The sequence below is a fragment of the Mobula hypostoma genome, chromosome 21 (assembly GCF_963921235.1).
Source record: "Mobula hypostoma chromosome 21, sMobHyp1.1, whole genome shotgun sequence".
In the NCBI taxonomy this organism is placed as follows: domain Eukaryota; kingdom Metazoa; phylum Chordata; class Chondrichthyes; order Myliobatiformes; family Myliobatidae; genus Mobula; species Mobula hypostoma.
In genome coordinates this window covers 21578725-21593675 of record NC_086117.1, presented here as the reverse complement: position 1 = coordinate 21593675, position 14951 = coordinate 21578725, and the positions used below count along the sequence as shown (strand labels likewise).

Sequence of the window (14951 nt, the reverse complement as noted above, 5' to 3'; positions counted from 1 at the left end):
TCCAGCAGTCCAGAGATATACTGATTAATAGGTCATTGTAAATTGTCCTGTGATTAGGCTAGGGTTAAATAGGTGGGTTGCTGGGAAGCGTGCCTCATTGGGCTAGAATTGCCTGTTCCTGACTGTATCTCTAAATAACTAAATTCGCCAACTCCTTCAGTGCACCAGTACAGCTTTTGGGCATCCGGTGCACACTACACTCCCTTCTATTGCAGCTAGAGGTAATCAGTGCATTGAAGAAGCAATTAATGCAAGTTCTCAAAGCCTCGTTTTTTTTAAAAAAAAGTAAAAGATCCACACCAATTTATTGGAATCTCTAGTCCATGCCAATCCAAAGGGGGAAAGAATATTTGGAGAGGAAACAAGCCCACCATAAAGGGTGGAAAGAAAACACAACCTCCCAACCTACTCACTCAATTGACTCCTCAAGCAAATCCTACCCCACAAGTGGCAGATTCTGTCGGCCCCACATTAGCCTCATCAGTCACCTGAATTGAACCAAAGTGACCTTGACTCCATGGAATTGCATAAAAAGTACTGAGGGAATACAGTTTTATCAAAGGGGGCATGAGTAAATGCTTTGCTTGCAAAGTTTTCAAAGGTACATTTAATGTCAGAGAAGTGTATACGATATACATCCTGAAATTCTTTTTCTTTACAACCATCCACAAAAACAGAGGAGTGCCCCAAAGAATGAATGACAGTTAAGCCTCCCCGCTCCTCTCCACGCATAAGCAGCGGCAAATCAACGATCCCCCCCCATCAGCAAAAAAAAGCATCAGCACCCCCCACCGAGCACTCGTGTACAGCAAAACATCAGTAAAGACACAGACTTGCAGTACCCAAAGGCTACTCGTTCACCCGATAATTCAACATACCACAGGCTCTCCCTCTCTCTCTCCCTAATAAGGGAAAAAGAAATGTCCCTGTTTCACAGCGACAGGGGAGAAATAACAACCAACTCGCTATTTATGATGTTAAAACTCCATTGCATCATATTTTCCAAGCTCTGTGCCCAAAGAACTCAGGTCTCTGGGCACACAGCCAGCAGCCAGCTTCCATTGCCACAAAATCCCAGGACCCTGAAGGCGTGCTAGTCTTCTAGGCCGTGTCTTTGGTATATCGAATAGCAGCCAGTCATGAGATCCCAAGAGCAGGTCCCATTCCTGCTGAAGTCAGCGTGTAACGTCAGGTCAGGGTCTTCAAAAGAACACTGAAAAAGAAAAATAGAGATATTAAAAATGGAAATAGAGCTGTTTCCAAAGGTGCAAGCAAAGGAGTCGTCGTTAGGTGCCATCGTCTCCTAAGCTCCAGGAATTTCTGAACCAGCAATAAAAGATCCTACGATTTAAAAGAAAAAAATGATGGTTCTCTGGATATCCTGCCGAATGCTTAATTCTTAATCTCACATAAGCAAATTTTTTTGTCATTATCACAATGTTATTTGAGAAAAACTTCTATACACAATTGGTGTAGTACTGAAAGTAGCATTTCTTTGGCCATTGCCTCAGAACGTCCCAAAAGAGATTTGTAAAGAGTGCTTAGAAAACTGCAACTATGGAAAATGGACAATTACCTCATCAATTAAACTAGACAATCTTGGGATGGTATATAATTACCAATTCTTGTTGTTTGGTTATAATTCTCGAATTCTTCATTGAGCATTGTTCAAGAAGCATATTTGTCACAGAAATAGTGCTGGTGGAAGAAGAAAGTAACTAATGCAGTCTTACCAGTATTATTCATATCTTGAATTTTTGTTGAGGATGACTTGCTTACGCTCTTATTTTGTGGTTTCTAAGGTGACTGAGGACAGTGTGACAGCTGCAGATCTTTCCATACATGTGGACGGAGCTGCTTGATGGTGAAGTGAATGGATGGTTTGAGAGGTGATGGGCTTCTCTGTGTCTGCAGGGCTTTTGTGGTCTCATGCGTGCATGGCTTGAGGTTATAAATACCCAAAATATTCTTTCTCCAATATGAGCTGTCATTGCCTAGGGGTTCCCAGAAGCAACTGAGGATGTTGAATTGTTTCAAGGCAAATATTTATTTTTGATTTATTATTTATTGAGTTACAGCATGGAATAGACCCTTCTGGCTCTAAGAGCAGCATTGCCTAGCAACTCCCCTATGTAACATTAGCCTAATCATGGGACAATTATAATGACCAATTAACCTACCAACCGGTACGTCTTTGGACCATGGAAGGAAACCGGAGCACCCAGAGGAACTCCATGCGATCATTGGGAGAATGTACAAACTTTTTACAGACAGTGGCGGGAATCGAACCCAGGTCGCTGCTACCGTAAAGCACTGGGCTAACCACTATGCTACCATGCCATCCTTGTGTCCTTGAATTGTTTTCTGTTTGCCTAGACATTTCTTTCCATGACAGAGCATGCAATAGAATAATTGATTCCAGATTCTGGTGTTCTGAATGAAAGCCACATTGCCTGGCCAACAGAGCTAACTGACTAATTAGGACCTCATTAATCTGAAAGAGGACACTTGATGTTAGTTGCTCAGAGGTGACATTGGTGGTATCATTCCAATGCATTAAATTGCCTGCTATAAATCATCCAGCATTTAAAGATTTGCTTTATTTGTCACATGTACATCAAAGCATCGAATTATATATTTAAAAAAAAGTGCGTTTGCGTCAACGACCAACACAGCCCGCAACTGTTGCCATGCTTCTTGTGCCAACATAATATGCCTACAACTTACTAACCCAAGCTCGTGCATCCTTGGAATGTGGAAGAAAACTGGAGCATCCTAAGGAAGCCCATATGTTCACAGGGAGGACGTACAAAATCCTTACAGACAGCGGTGGGAATTGATTAAGTCTTGATGTTTGAGCTGGCGCAGCAAAGTGTTACACCAACTGCTATTCTACCGTGCCGCTCTCAAGAACACGCAAGCTGGGCATCACAGCTGCCTTGGTAGGCCTTGAGTTTTGTGCTCAGTTTTTTCTTTCCAGACACCCTTTCCTTCAATTGATAAAGGCTGTGCTGCAAGTGCCTTTTGGAGAAGAGGAGTTCGGTGGGTAATACCGTTCCGGCTGACCGGAAGTGCACTGAGAGCGGTAAGCGTAAAGGAGTTGGGTGCTTACTGATCTGGTTACCAACGGGTGGTGCAATCTGGGGCATATTACGATTGAGGAACGTGTTTGCAGACTGGATATTGAACTTTTTACTGTTGGACTTGGGCCACATTCCACCGTGATACAACACTTGGCGGCACGGGAGATTGTTCCTGCCTGTGGTCATCGAACGTGCAGCTCCTCCCGTGGAGGGTCAGACACCCTGAGCCAATAGACTGGTCCTGGACTTATTTTCCATCTGGCATAGTTTGCATTTTGGTGTTTGATTGTTGGGGTTTTTTGTATTGCTATATTTACGCTCTATTCTTGGTTGGTGCGGCTGTAACGAAACCAAATTTCCCTCGGGATTAATAAAGTATATCTATCTATCTATCTAAGATGAAGCCAATGGTGAATTTCATCTGCTTTCATCTTGTGGGGTCTCCCAAGGTAAGGAAGTGATCCACTTTTTCAAGGGTCTTGTCATGAGCTTTTATTCTTGGAAGGAAGTCTTGTGCAGCCAGGCCAGGTTGGTAGGGGACCTTTGTCTTGTGGGTGTGAGTATAAGATGCATCCACCCATAATGCTTCAATGAATGGATCAGTAATGGTCGCTAATGGAAAAACACTGCTTCCAATCACAAACAAATGCAGTTTTGGTCTGCATCCTGCAGTTAGACCATTGAGTATTGGGCTCCCTTGATTTTCAGTCTGGTTTGAACAGTTTCCCAATAGTTCTGCAGATTAACTCTGTTCTTGCAGAATGTTTGTTGGAAGTGAGATGTTGTCATTCCGGTGAGAAAGATTAAGAGAAGGGTTAGATCTTTGATGCAGTTTTGTTTGAATCCGGCCTTCACTGTTGTAGGTCGTAGGTTGACTCCGTTGTAGGTTCATTGGTTCGGGTCTTTGCTTGCATGCCAACATAAAACAAATGTAAAATTGTGACACATTTTGAAGGATGATCCATAATATTTCCTGATTGTGGGGTCAAAGACCAAGGTTGAGCAAGTTCATGTATAGTGATTGATAAGGCCGCCTTTTGTCTTGTTCTGAGTAGTGATGCAATGAAGATCACATCCAGTGTGTGTCAACAGATGAAAATTATACTGATCTTCAACCTAAGATTGGGGTCACCAAGAATCAAGTCTGTTCAAAAGACATTGTAGTTATCCTCAGTGTATAGAGCTCTAATTTCAAACTGCAATCCTCATACTTCCAATTGATCTGGACCCTCTCCCTTTCTCTTTACGTCTGAAAATTCAGCCCTCCCCTACCAGTAATTCAGATCTTGTGCTTCTGTCTGCCCACATGAATACAAGTGCACTTTTGGACTGACAGTTCAAGTATAGTCATTTAGGTTGTGCATGGGGTACATCAGGAGTTAAGCGGATATCATTTAAATTTATTGGGGGAAGCTGAGGAACAAAATTTCATACTTCAACAAATGCAGATTATGTGGTTGCACTGTTAACTTATTCCAATAGTTTCTTTTTAAATAAATGTGAAAATTTCACTTGATGAATTGCAATGGTTAACAACCTAGCTCTGCATATCCTATGTTATTGTAAACATGTAGCATGTAAATTGCCCGTTTTGTTCTGCATCTCCATTGTTGAGTGAAGTCATTGTTTAGAAGTTGTATTCAATTACCACTTGAATGCAAGTGGACTGTTAAGTACTGTTTTGCTAATGTCAAAAAAGAAAGGAGAGGGCATCTTCTGAAGCACATTTTTCTGAATTATTGCTCCCCAATATAGATGAATCGTTGCCTTTTTGTAAAGGGCCACCCTTAGAGGGCAGCGTAGGCTGACTGATCAGGCTTTGTTGCTGCATTTTATTCCATATATATTTTTCCCTATCTATACCATATACTGAATACCCAAGCCTGTCTAATGATCCATAAAATGGATCCCATTTACTAACACAAGGCCAAATGGCGAGAACAATGATTGATACTGACAAACGTACAATAACATCACAGCAGGGGTGTGCACAAATTAATTGTACTCTGCAGCTGCAGCTACACTAGTCAACTTGTAGTGGCTACTTGTGTGCTTCAGCCTGTGTATCTGAATGGTAGTCTGCTTTTTTGTGTACTGTGAAGGAAATATAGGCTTACAGGACAGCTGTGTTCTATCGTTCAGTTTATTTTGCCACTATAAACAGCATAGGGCTTGCATGTCCATTGTGTTCCTGTAACTGACTGTTTGGAGGCATCAAGTAAGAGAGGTCACTGTGGCACTCGAGAGATGGTCCCATTTGGAAATTTAGCCCTTTCCACCCTACCCCTCCCACCCCATCTTTGGAGAATTATGACACACAACCTGTCATCTGTCGACCAGTAACCAGTGAAAGGGAGAATCCTGCATTCACAATTCACAAAGTAGGAGTCAGTTGGTTTTGTTTTCCTTGTGTTGTAATGAATTGTTAACCAGGCCCAAGGCCTATACAAAAAGGCTTCAAAGAAACAGCTGGTAGAGGAGGCGGTTAAAACTGAATAATGCATCTGTCAGAGCGTACCTTTAGGCACTGTAGGCTTTAAAAACTTTCAGAAGTTAACCTTATTTTCAAAACCAGGACTGCTGCCTTTAGTCTTTCTACAATGATACTGCATTATTTAAAATCATCAATTCTTCTGTGGCCTTTGTAATCACAATTATGAACAGAAATGAGATTAGCTTGTGTCTCTCCTCAAGTAGAAAATATGGCATAGAAAGGTTGCAGCCTGGGCATTTTTTAATATAATAGTTACTGAACAGTTGCCCCAATTAACCTCATCATCACCACTCTGTATAGGCAAGTACAAAACAGGGCTTCAGTTTTCTGAAAATGAAGGTGAATTTGTACCTTCAAAGATTTACTGCTATTTTTGGGATGAATTCTACAGTCAAAATAATTCTCATCCCTCAGCTGCTTATAAAATGCAGAAATATGATCTTCAGTCAGGCTTAAATATTAAGTTAGCTTGGAGTGAGTTCTTTTCACATAATTTCTATCCATATATCCATAGCTTTCCTCACTTTTGCTTATAAAGACCAAGTCTATTGTGGATCTCCTGATGTAAGCAAGGAATTGTAGTACTGTTGGATCGTTTTCCTATCTAATTTCAACAAGAAGATTTATTTTCATAGAATAACAGTTTACAAGAAATTAGGAAGTCATTGGCAAATTAGGGGGGGAAACTGTTAAATTCAATGAGTAAAGTTGGAAAACAAGTATTCCAAGTTTTTGTAATTGGCCAATATGACAGAATACAATGCTGTTCACACATTGAAATAGAATTAGGCCATTCAATCCTTCTGGCCTGTTTCCCACAATTCAGTATTAAATGTCATCATAAAATGTGTGACTTCTCATATGTTGGGGCTAGTTTTAAGTATCAGGGCTTCACTGTTTTGTTTAAATATCACGTGTCTTAGATTGATGGGGATATAACTTCTAGCTACATCAGAACATTGAGATTAAGGAAACCAGTGCCTTCAGTTTATTCCACAAACCCTACTCTTGACATTGACTCTGCCCCCTTTTTTCACTATGTACAATTAGCTCTGGATCCTTTTTGACCTAAACTGTTCATCACATAGTCTACTTCCTTTTGTAGTGTGACTTGCCTCTAACAACCTGCTCTTAGAATGCTCACCAGTTGTTCACCTTGTTTCAACTGGTTGGCTTTCCATCAGCTTCAGCTCATCGCAAGTACGGCTGTCTCTTACTCCATCCAGTTGTACACAGTCAGGTTGACTCTTTCCCTAAGCTATTTTCTGTAGAATCAAACGTAACATTTTCTTTGTATCTTGATGTAATCTCCGTCTTTCCAGGACCTGCTTTTAATTGGTTTCAACTGCAAAGGACCTTTTAGTTTAGAATATTCTCTCTAATTCTGTCATACTCTCCATCTTAAGACCTGTTTCTCAGAAACCACCTCTGACCAAGCTTGTTTCTCTCTCTGTGCCTCTCCACCCCATTGCTATTCCTCATATCAATGTAGACAGAAACCAAAGTAACAGTGCCTTGGTGAAGTGAGGACAGAAAATAGCCAGCCATGAAAAAGAAATAAAACAGGTTTCATTTTTTTGGAATAAGCTTTTCCAATCATTATGGGTAGTTTAGGTATTTAAAAAAAAAAAATCAGATCGACCTAAAGTACTCTCAGAGCCAGTCACCTTAAGAACTGCCAAGTTAAAGAGTAACTTGTCCATCCATGGAATTTTATCAACCCATGATGCAAGTGATTCACTAAGACAACTAGGAGCAAGTTCCTGAAACCTAGCATATGTATTTTTTCTTTAAATATTAAAGTTCTATTCGGTAGTGAAAATGTGGGTTTGTGTGTGCAGATGAAGAGAACCCCCTGCATTAACATGTACTAAAATCCTCTCGCGACCTAACTGATTTTTCAAAGTTAAATTTGAGAATGTATTTAATTAAATCTTGTTCTTAGATTGGTTAATATTATGGTCATTCTAACAGTTTTGTGATGTAATCAATATCAGACATAAAAAGAAAATAACAATGAGCAGAAACATCTGTTTAGTTCTGAACTTTGGTTGTAAATTTTAATCCTAGTGCTAGTCAGTTAGATGTTGGGTCTGATTGTTGTGGATGGTGGAATGAGATGGTAGAGGAATCAACAAATTCCCCATTGAGCAGGTGTTTGAGGCTTCTGTGCTCATGACTATTCTTTCTCAAAATAGACATTTGTGTTCCAATTCTCATGTAGATGTTAGACGCAAACAGATGATCAAGCATCTGATGCAAAGCCATTACTGCCTGATAAATTGAGTGTCTTTACCATTTGGATTGCGTATTATGATTTTATTACTCATGACCAGTGAAAAAGTATTAAAACAGTTAATTTGGTAGCTAAGTACTTCCTTCTGTCTGTTCCCAGAATTATCTATGGACAGGGCACTTCTAATGTTATCTTACTGTTGATTTTTTTAGGTGCTGCAAGTGAGGATCCAATGTTCCCTAAAGTGGCTTGGCCAACTCCAGACCATTGTCCAGAATGTCATGATGAAATTGAAGGCATCCATACCTGGAAAGAGGAGGAGGTTCTGAAATTTTTGAAGTCTCATTATAGTGTGGATAATATTTCATATAAGTATAGTGGACATGAATCTGAAACCCACTTGGCAGACAATGAAGCTCATAAAAGTAATGGAAATAAGGGTAAAGATGAAGGGCAACCCAAAATGATAAATCACCAAAAGGAGCAAAAAGTCGGCTCTCCAAATGAAGACCAAAACTCAAGATACAGTGCCTTGAGGAAGCGAGAACAGAAAGTATTCAGTCACAAACAAGAAATCAAACAAGTTGCATTTTTTGGAATAGGCTTTTCCAATGCGGACATGAGCCTTTGTGTCATGTTGTATGCGGCTTCCTGTTTTTTCCTAATGATCATGTACTTCTACTTCCAAATGAGGTCCAAAAGGTGGAAAAGCAGATATAACCGTCCTTGTGTTTAAGACAATTTTCAAATAAGTTCCAAAAAGGAAATGACTCATCTATTTTGCATAGGTAGTCTTTCTGGTGAGAATATTCACAGACCTCTTCTTGTCCCAAATTGCACCTTCACCTTTAACTATGAATTTCAGTCTGAATTATGATGCAAAGTTGACATGTGGCTATTTTCCAGAAATTCCACCTCCTTTAGAAAAATGAAAAAAAAAATTAAGTTCTTTATGTGCCTTTATTAGAGGAATTTCATCATACCCTGCCCATCATTCTTAGCTCCCTATTTTAACTGTTGAATTTGGTGAGATTGTATAGAATTGGAAATCAACTGATATCTCATCAGGGCACACTTGTGCACAATGTCTTGGCAAATATTATAATACTCAGTGAGATGAAGGATGGATGTTTTGCATTATATCTGTCTCTGATTTTTAATTTTCTTTTTCATTCTACCTCTCTTCCATTGCCCTATTACTCCTTTTGAGGTCAACAAGATTAGAAGAGCTGAGGAGTGAATTTGGACTTTTATTGATATGTTTACTCTTAGAGCACGAGGTTCTGATCCTGCTCTGACCACCCTGGTGCTCTTAATTCTCCCAACATGGTATGCGGTAAAAGACTCTCTGTACCCAATGTACCTTGCCAGGCAATTCCAAATGTTCATTGTTCTCAAGTGGAAGACCTCTTAACCTTCAACACAATAATTAATTTGAATAACCCCTAACTCTACATTTTCAGTTCTAAAGTGTTATTTAACTTTACCAAGTTAAAGTCTTTACATTAATTCAGTAATTGTGGTCATTTTGGCATAGGCAAGATGAACTAATTTGAATTTCGTGATCAGATCAGTTGTATGCACCATGTGGTGTAACTCAAGATGCTGGAGAAACAGCAGGTTAGGCAGCATCTATGGAAGCCCAGAACGTCGACTATCTATTCATTTCCATAGATGTTGCTTGACCTGCTGAGTTCCTCCGGCATTTTGTGTGTGTTGCTTTGGATTTCCAACATCAGCAGACTTTCTCGTGTTTATGTGGCATAAATGTTAGTTTTTTGACTATATCTTATTTAGTATTTAAATAACTTTATTGTCCAGATTTTAAAAGTTTAAAACAATCATATTTCACAAGAGGTTCAGCAAATGCTGGAAATCCAGAGTAACAAACAAAAGATGCTGGAGGAATGCAGCAGGTGAGGCAGCATCTACAAAAAAGGAATAAACAGGGTCTCGAGCCGAAACATCAACTGTTTATTCTTCACCATAATGCTGCCTGACCTTGAGTTGCTCAAATATTTTGTGTGTTACTCATCACATTTCACTGTGCTGAATTGATCATATTCATTGGACAGGAGTAGTTTTGGTGTGCTTTCTTTGTGATGACACCAAGCTGGAATGTTCTTCAATTTTTTTTTTGTTGTTAAGACTCCTTGTACAAAGAGTCAGTGAAAAATATTGTTATATTTTTGGAAAATATATTTTTTCATTGGTAGAATAATGATGCTTGGAAGAATTTGCCTGAATGAATGTCATTAAATATTTTAGCAAATTACTGTAGAGGAACATACATTAGTTAGGGCCTGGAGTTTGTTTCTGTGGGAAAACATTTGATGCCTTTCTAATGGCAGTGTCATATAACTTTAATGTGAAGGTGCTAAAATAGAGTAGCAATTTTTTATTTATTGTATACAAGGAATCAACTTTACAGTGCCAGATAAGATTTGCTTATTGTTATAGTTTAATTATTTTAAGTCTGCCAAAATTTTACCAGTGACATAAAATATACTCCTAAGGCTCCTCCATCTTGCTGACCTAGTTTCACTGACCAAGGGTCAGTCATTCTTGTAAAGTCTCCCTTTTTTAAAACCTCAATTTGAAAACAGTCCTTGTTTAATAGTGAAAGATAGTTTCCTGTGGTACTAAAAAGATTGATTACTGTCAATTCGGAGACCTTTTAAATACTTTAGCAGATGGAATAGCCCAATCTTGTAAGGTCAGAAAGATGTTTAAGTATTATCCTAGTGCAATAGTTAAATTGTGTATTTGGGGTTGATGTACATTCCATGATGTCCTTGCAGTATATATATAAGAGAATCTCAGAATTCATCTTGTACCACAAACAAGCCTGAAGTTTTAGGTATTTTGCCTAAGAGATGTTGCTCCCTTTAAGTGTTTTTCTAGAATTTTGCAACAAACTATCTGAAAGCATATGTTGAGACCAATTTCCTGTATGTCTGCAAACACAAAACAGAAGTGTTTTCATTGAACTGTAACTCTGCTTTCCAACTTCGATGAAGAGTCCAATCGTCTTGTATTTGCGTTCACTGCATTCCCTTCCTCAGCCACACCAATAGCATCTTCTTCAAAGCATAACTATATTTAAATCAGCTGAAAGGTCCAACTGATCTACCTATAGTAGGACTGCCTAGATTATTAATTGATGAAGTATCATTCCATATCCAGCCTGAAATCTCAAGGTTCTGTTGAATGACAGAAGAAAAATCAATATTTCTCTGATTCTGCTCTTAAATAGATTGAGTGCCGTTTGCTCATTCAGAAAGCTGCCATCTCTTGGCAAATATTTCTTAAAGATAATTGATGTCTGGTTTAATTTATTTATTTTATTCATAGCTTCCATGGTTTTCAGTTTACTAAATTGTTCTTGATATACAAATGTCAGTTAATACTTTATATTTTCATTCGGAGGAAATGTACACAATATTTTGTACTGAAAAAAAGCTTCATGGAAGACTAATACAAGTTCAAATAAATTATGCTGCAATGTTGAACATCCAGTTCAGTGTTTTTTTTAATTAAAAATCATAAAGAACTTGAGAAATTCCTAATTTTGTTTTCCAACTCGCATTTCAGGTGCATTGATCAATTTCATGCATCTGCCCTATATAATGATCAATGATTCTGGTTCTTAAGAAGGCAAAATATAAAGGCCATTACATTCCTTGATCTATGTATGAACCTATTTGTTACACCTCCATGTGACCGAAGTCTAAATATTTTGCATGAGTGCTTTAACAGCTGAGTAGAACTATACTTGCCAGCCACGTGCATATTGGACAAATCCTGCTAGCAAAAGACCATCAAAGCAACTTGTTAACATTAAAAAATAACGGAAGTTAAATTGTAACTGATGTGAAGCTCATGTGGTCAGAGGCACAGCTCTGCACAGTTTAATTAAATTCAGTGTTAATTGAATTACACTAGGAAGCTAGGTATTAATACAATGCTGTTTGTGACTTCAGAGCATCCTACTTTATGTTTAATGAAATACATTAAACCATTATGTATTAAAGGCCTGTATTGTGCTGTAGATTTTCTATGTTCTATGTTAACATTTGAATTATTTCTTGATATTTTTCCAAAGTGTAAAGCTTTCACCACATTGTCAGTCTTGCCAAGAGAGGTTTTGGGTATTGTTGGTATTGGAAATTTACATTGGTGCTATAATGAAGATGCAAGTGCCAAGCTAGGGGAGTTCACTGTGATGGCTGGGTTTTGGTAATTCTAAGAGATGAAATTGTGGGATCTTCATTGCTGATGTTCTTCACAATGAACACAAAATAAAGAGACTTCGTGACTTTGATTTAAAAGAAATTTCCCATCGCTTTGCTCAAGAGTTCTGAAGATCTAAGGTGGATTTTTTTTCCTCAGTATTAAGTTTTCCTTCTACATATGGCAAATCTTTCCATCTCTTGTGTCAGCACAGTGAGGGTGTCATCTGTTTATTCACCTTGTCTTTTTGGTGGTATTCTGAGAAGTAAGAAATCCCAAGCTAGACGCTGAAGTTTTTATTAACATGAAAAATGCTTCAAAACGTAATTGAGGTTTTGAAAATAGTAGTTTTGGACATGCTCAAAATGAATATGCCATTTGAATGGTTTTGGAGAACCATTGGTTTGGCGTAACTGAATATAATAGTGGTTAATACCAATGTTTTGACGTACAATCACTATCACTTGTCTAGGAAGAAAAATATCTAATTCTCCAAAATTGGATTTGGGCTTTCTTTGATAGATTATCCCATAGATTTTGGTGAGTGTGAGAAAGGAGGCGGATATACTTATCCAAATGTTAGGCATAAACTATTGTGCAAGCTCAAGGGTCCCTGGCAAAACTTAAAACTACTTTGGAAGAAAAGAAACCAAGTGAAGATCTTATAAAATAATTACTTTTATGATTTGATCAATCTTCTTGATTTAAAGCTTTTTGTGAAATATCAAAATTTTGTGCTTAAGCTCTAATTTTATGTTGGACAGTTTTATTTCTGAAAATAGTAATTGTAGCTTTTCCAGAAAGTGTTTTGTCAGTTACATAAACCCACCAATGAGATTCCAGTGATACAGAACTTGGTTTTGACAAAATCTGAATAGGAGTGCCTGAGGACAGATAGCTACTCAGGAGACTTGCCCCCAGACAGTAGTTAAGGCTGTAGCTTGACTAGTATGAGAAAGTAAGTCTCCTCATCAGACAGCTGTCCTCCACCACAACCCCATGAGTTCATTCCAGACAGACCTAACAGAAGTGTGATGTTGAGGCTGGAGTAAGCAGCACTGGGAACTTACAACATTGATTACAGACACTAGACAACATGGACAAAGGAAACTACTGATAACCAGTCATTTTAAAAAAACAATAAACCTACCCACTAAATCTTGAGATTAGGAAGGGCAAGGGCATAAACTGTAGGCTGGGATTTTATGTCCTTCACTATCAGTGGCACCACTGCAAAATACATCTCACAAGGATTAGCTGTCTAACCTTGGCTGTGATGTGTGTTAAGTAATCAAAAGGGAATAAATCTAACCAATATCTTGCAATGTTTTTGATACTACTACTGAAACACCATTGCACATGACCTGTTTTGTGGCACTAAACTTGTGCCAATTTGGGTAGATTTGGAACAGATCTGGCAGTAGCAAACCACGTATCCATGTATGGCTGTAGATTATCAGCTGCAGCAGAATCATATTCCAACATAACCTTATGTCCCAAATTATCAAACTGCTATTGAGTCAGGTATCGATAAGAAGAGCGGAGTAGGATAATGGAATGCCAGGTGAAACTGCAGCTTTTGAATATGTGTATAATAAACCTTAAAAACACACTGTGGGTATTATTGCTTGTTTGTTTCAGCTTGTTCGACACTGCCTGGAAAATCCTCACACTCTTCCACTGAAGTGAACAAGGGCAGTAGGCTTAGGTAAGCACCATCACTTCCTAGTTTATAACTTGGAAAAACATTCCCTTCATTTTTTCTGTCTCCAGAGCCTGGTGCTCCCTACTCAACAGTGCTGCGAGAAGGACTTTGGCAATTCAAAAGCCTAGTTATCTCTACTTTCTCAAGGCCTATTGGGGATTGGTGACATTGCCAGCAACACCCATGTCCTTAGTTCTTTTTAAATGGTGGACTAGTGACTTTGAATCTTGAGTATTGTACTAAAAAAAAAGGCAAGTATTTTCTCCTTTGATTTTTCAGTCTGAAGCAACATTGAAGTTAACTCTGCACCTTTTCTTTCATTTAGTTTCTGATAGTTCTGTCATGTAAAAAGGGACAGGCATGTGGGAATATCCTGACAAGATTGACCATTGCTCTTTTGAGCAACCTGTAAAGATTCTCCAGCTGTTTGGGAAGAATGATTTGCACCAGACATGTTCAAAGCAGATTATTTTATGTTTAGTTGGCTATCTGAAATTGTTCAAATCGTTTTAGATAGGTATGTGAGTGAGTTGTCATGTATAGTGTTAACTTCAAAAATTTGCTTCTATACTGCACCTTAAGGGAGTAAATCTTCTCAGAAAATTCAGAATTGGATGAAGATCGCACCAAAGGAGGAAAGGGGACACATGACTAAATAAAACATTTATAGGTATTAACTGGAAGTGGGAAGATTTGGGGAGGTAATTGCCGAATTTGGGGCTGAAGCCAAGTCGTCAATGGTATGTGGTCATCTACGTGAGGGTAGAGCTCCTCTAAAGTTGCAGGGTAGGAAGATGAGTGTAACCAAAAACTTGAACAAGTCCCGATTCATCAACTGTACAACTGCCATGTATACAGCCTAATGGCATAATCAGATCCTCAGTCAATTGGCGATTTAGGCTGGGACTTTCAAGAAAATTGCTCCTTGTCCATCTTTAGGAATTTGGCTGCTACTGTCTGTGTCATCATCCTTCCCTTTCCTCGGTTTAGTGACAAAACTTCCCCTTCCATTAAAACTTTATATTAAACAAGTTACTGCAGAGTTTATCTTAGCTCAGTGAGAACGGTCCTTTTTTACCATGTGCTCAGTCTGATGCTAATTCAACGGTGTTCACTCTACCCCCCATTGAACTTGGTTGTCTGAATTAGAGAGGGTGCAGGCAAGATTATCAAGGATGTTCCAGGGCATGGAGCATTATA

The 14951-nt window shown here is 38.6% G+C and overlaps 1 protein-coding gene across 2 annotated transcripts in view; it reads left to right on the top strand.

Annotated features, from left to right (window-relative positions):
* The window catches only part of qsox2 (quiescin Q6 sulfhydryl oxidase 2), a 63904-nt gene extending 51895 nt beyond the window's left edge, over positions 1 to 12009 (top strand). The window contains exon 11 of one of the 2 annotated variants that reach the window (XM_063073604.1): positions 8026 to 12009. In XM_063073604.1, coding sequence (XP_062929674.1) covers positions 8026 to 8549 — 524 coding nt within the window. In that variant the 3' untranslated portion in view covers positions 8550 to 12009. The remainder of the gene's footprint in view (positions 1 to 8025) is intronic. The other variant, XM_063073603.1, reaches the window with a different exon arrangement.
* Positions 12010 to 14951: the final 2942 nt, after the last annotated feature.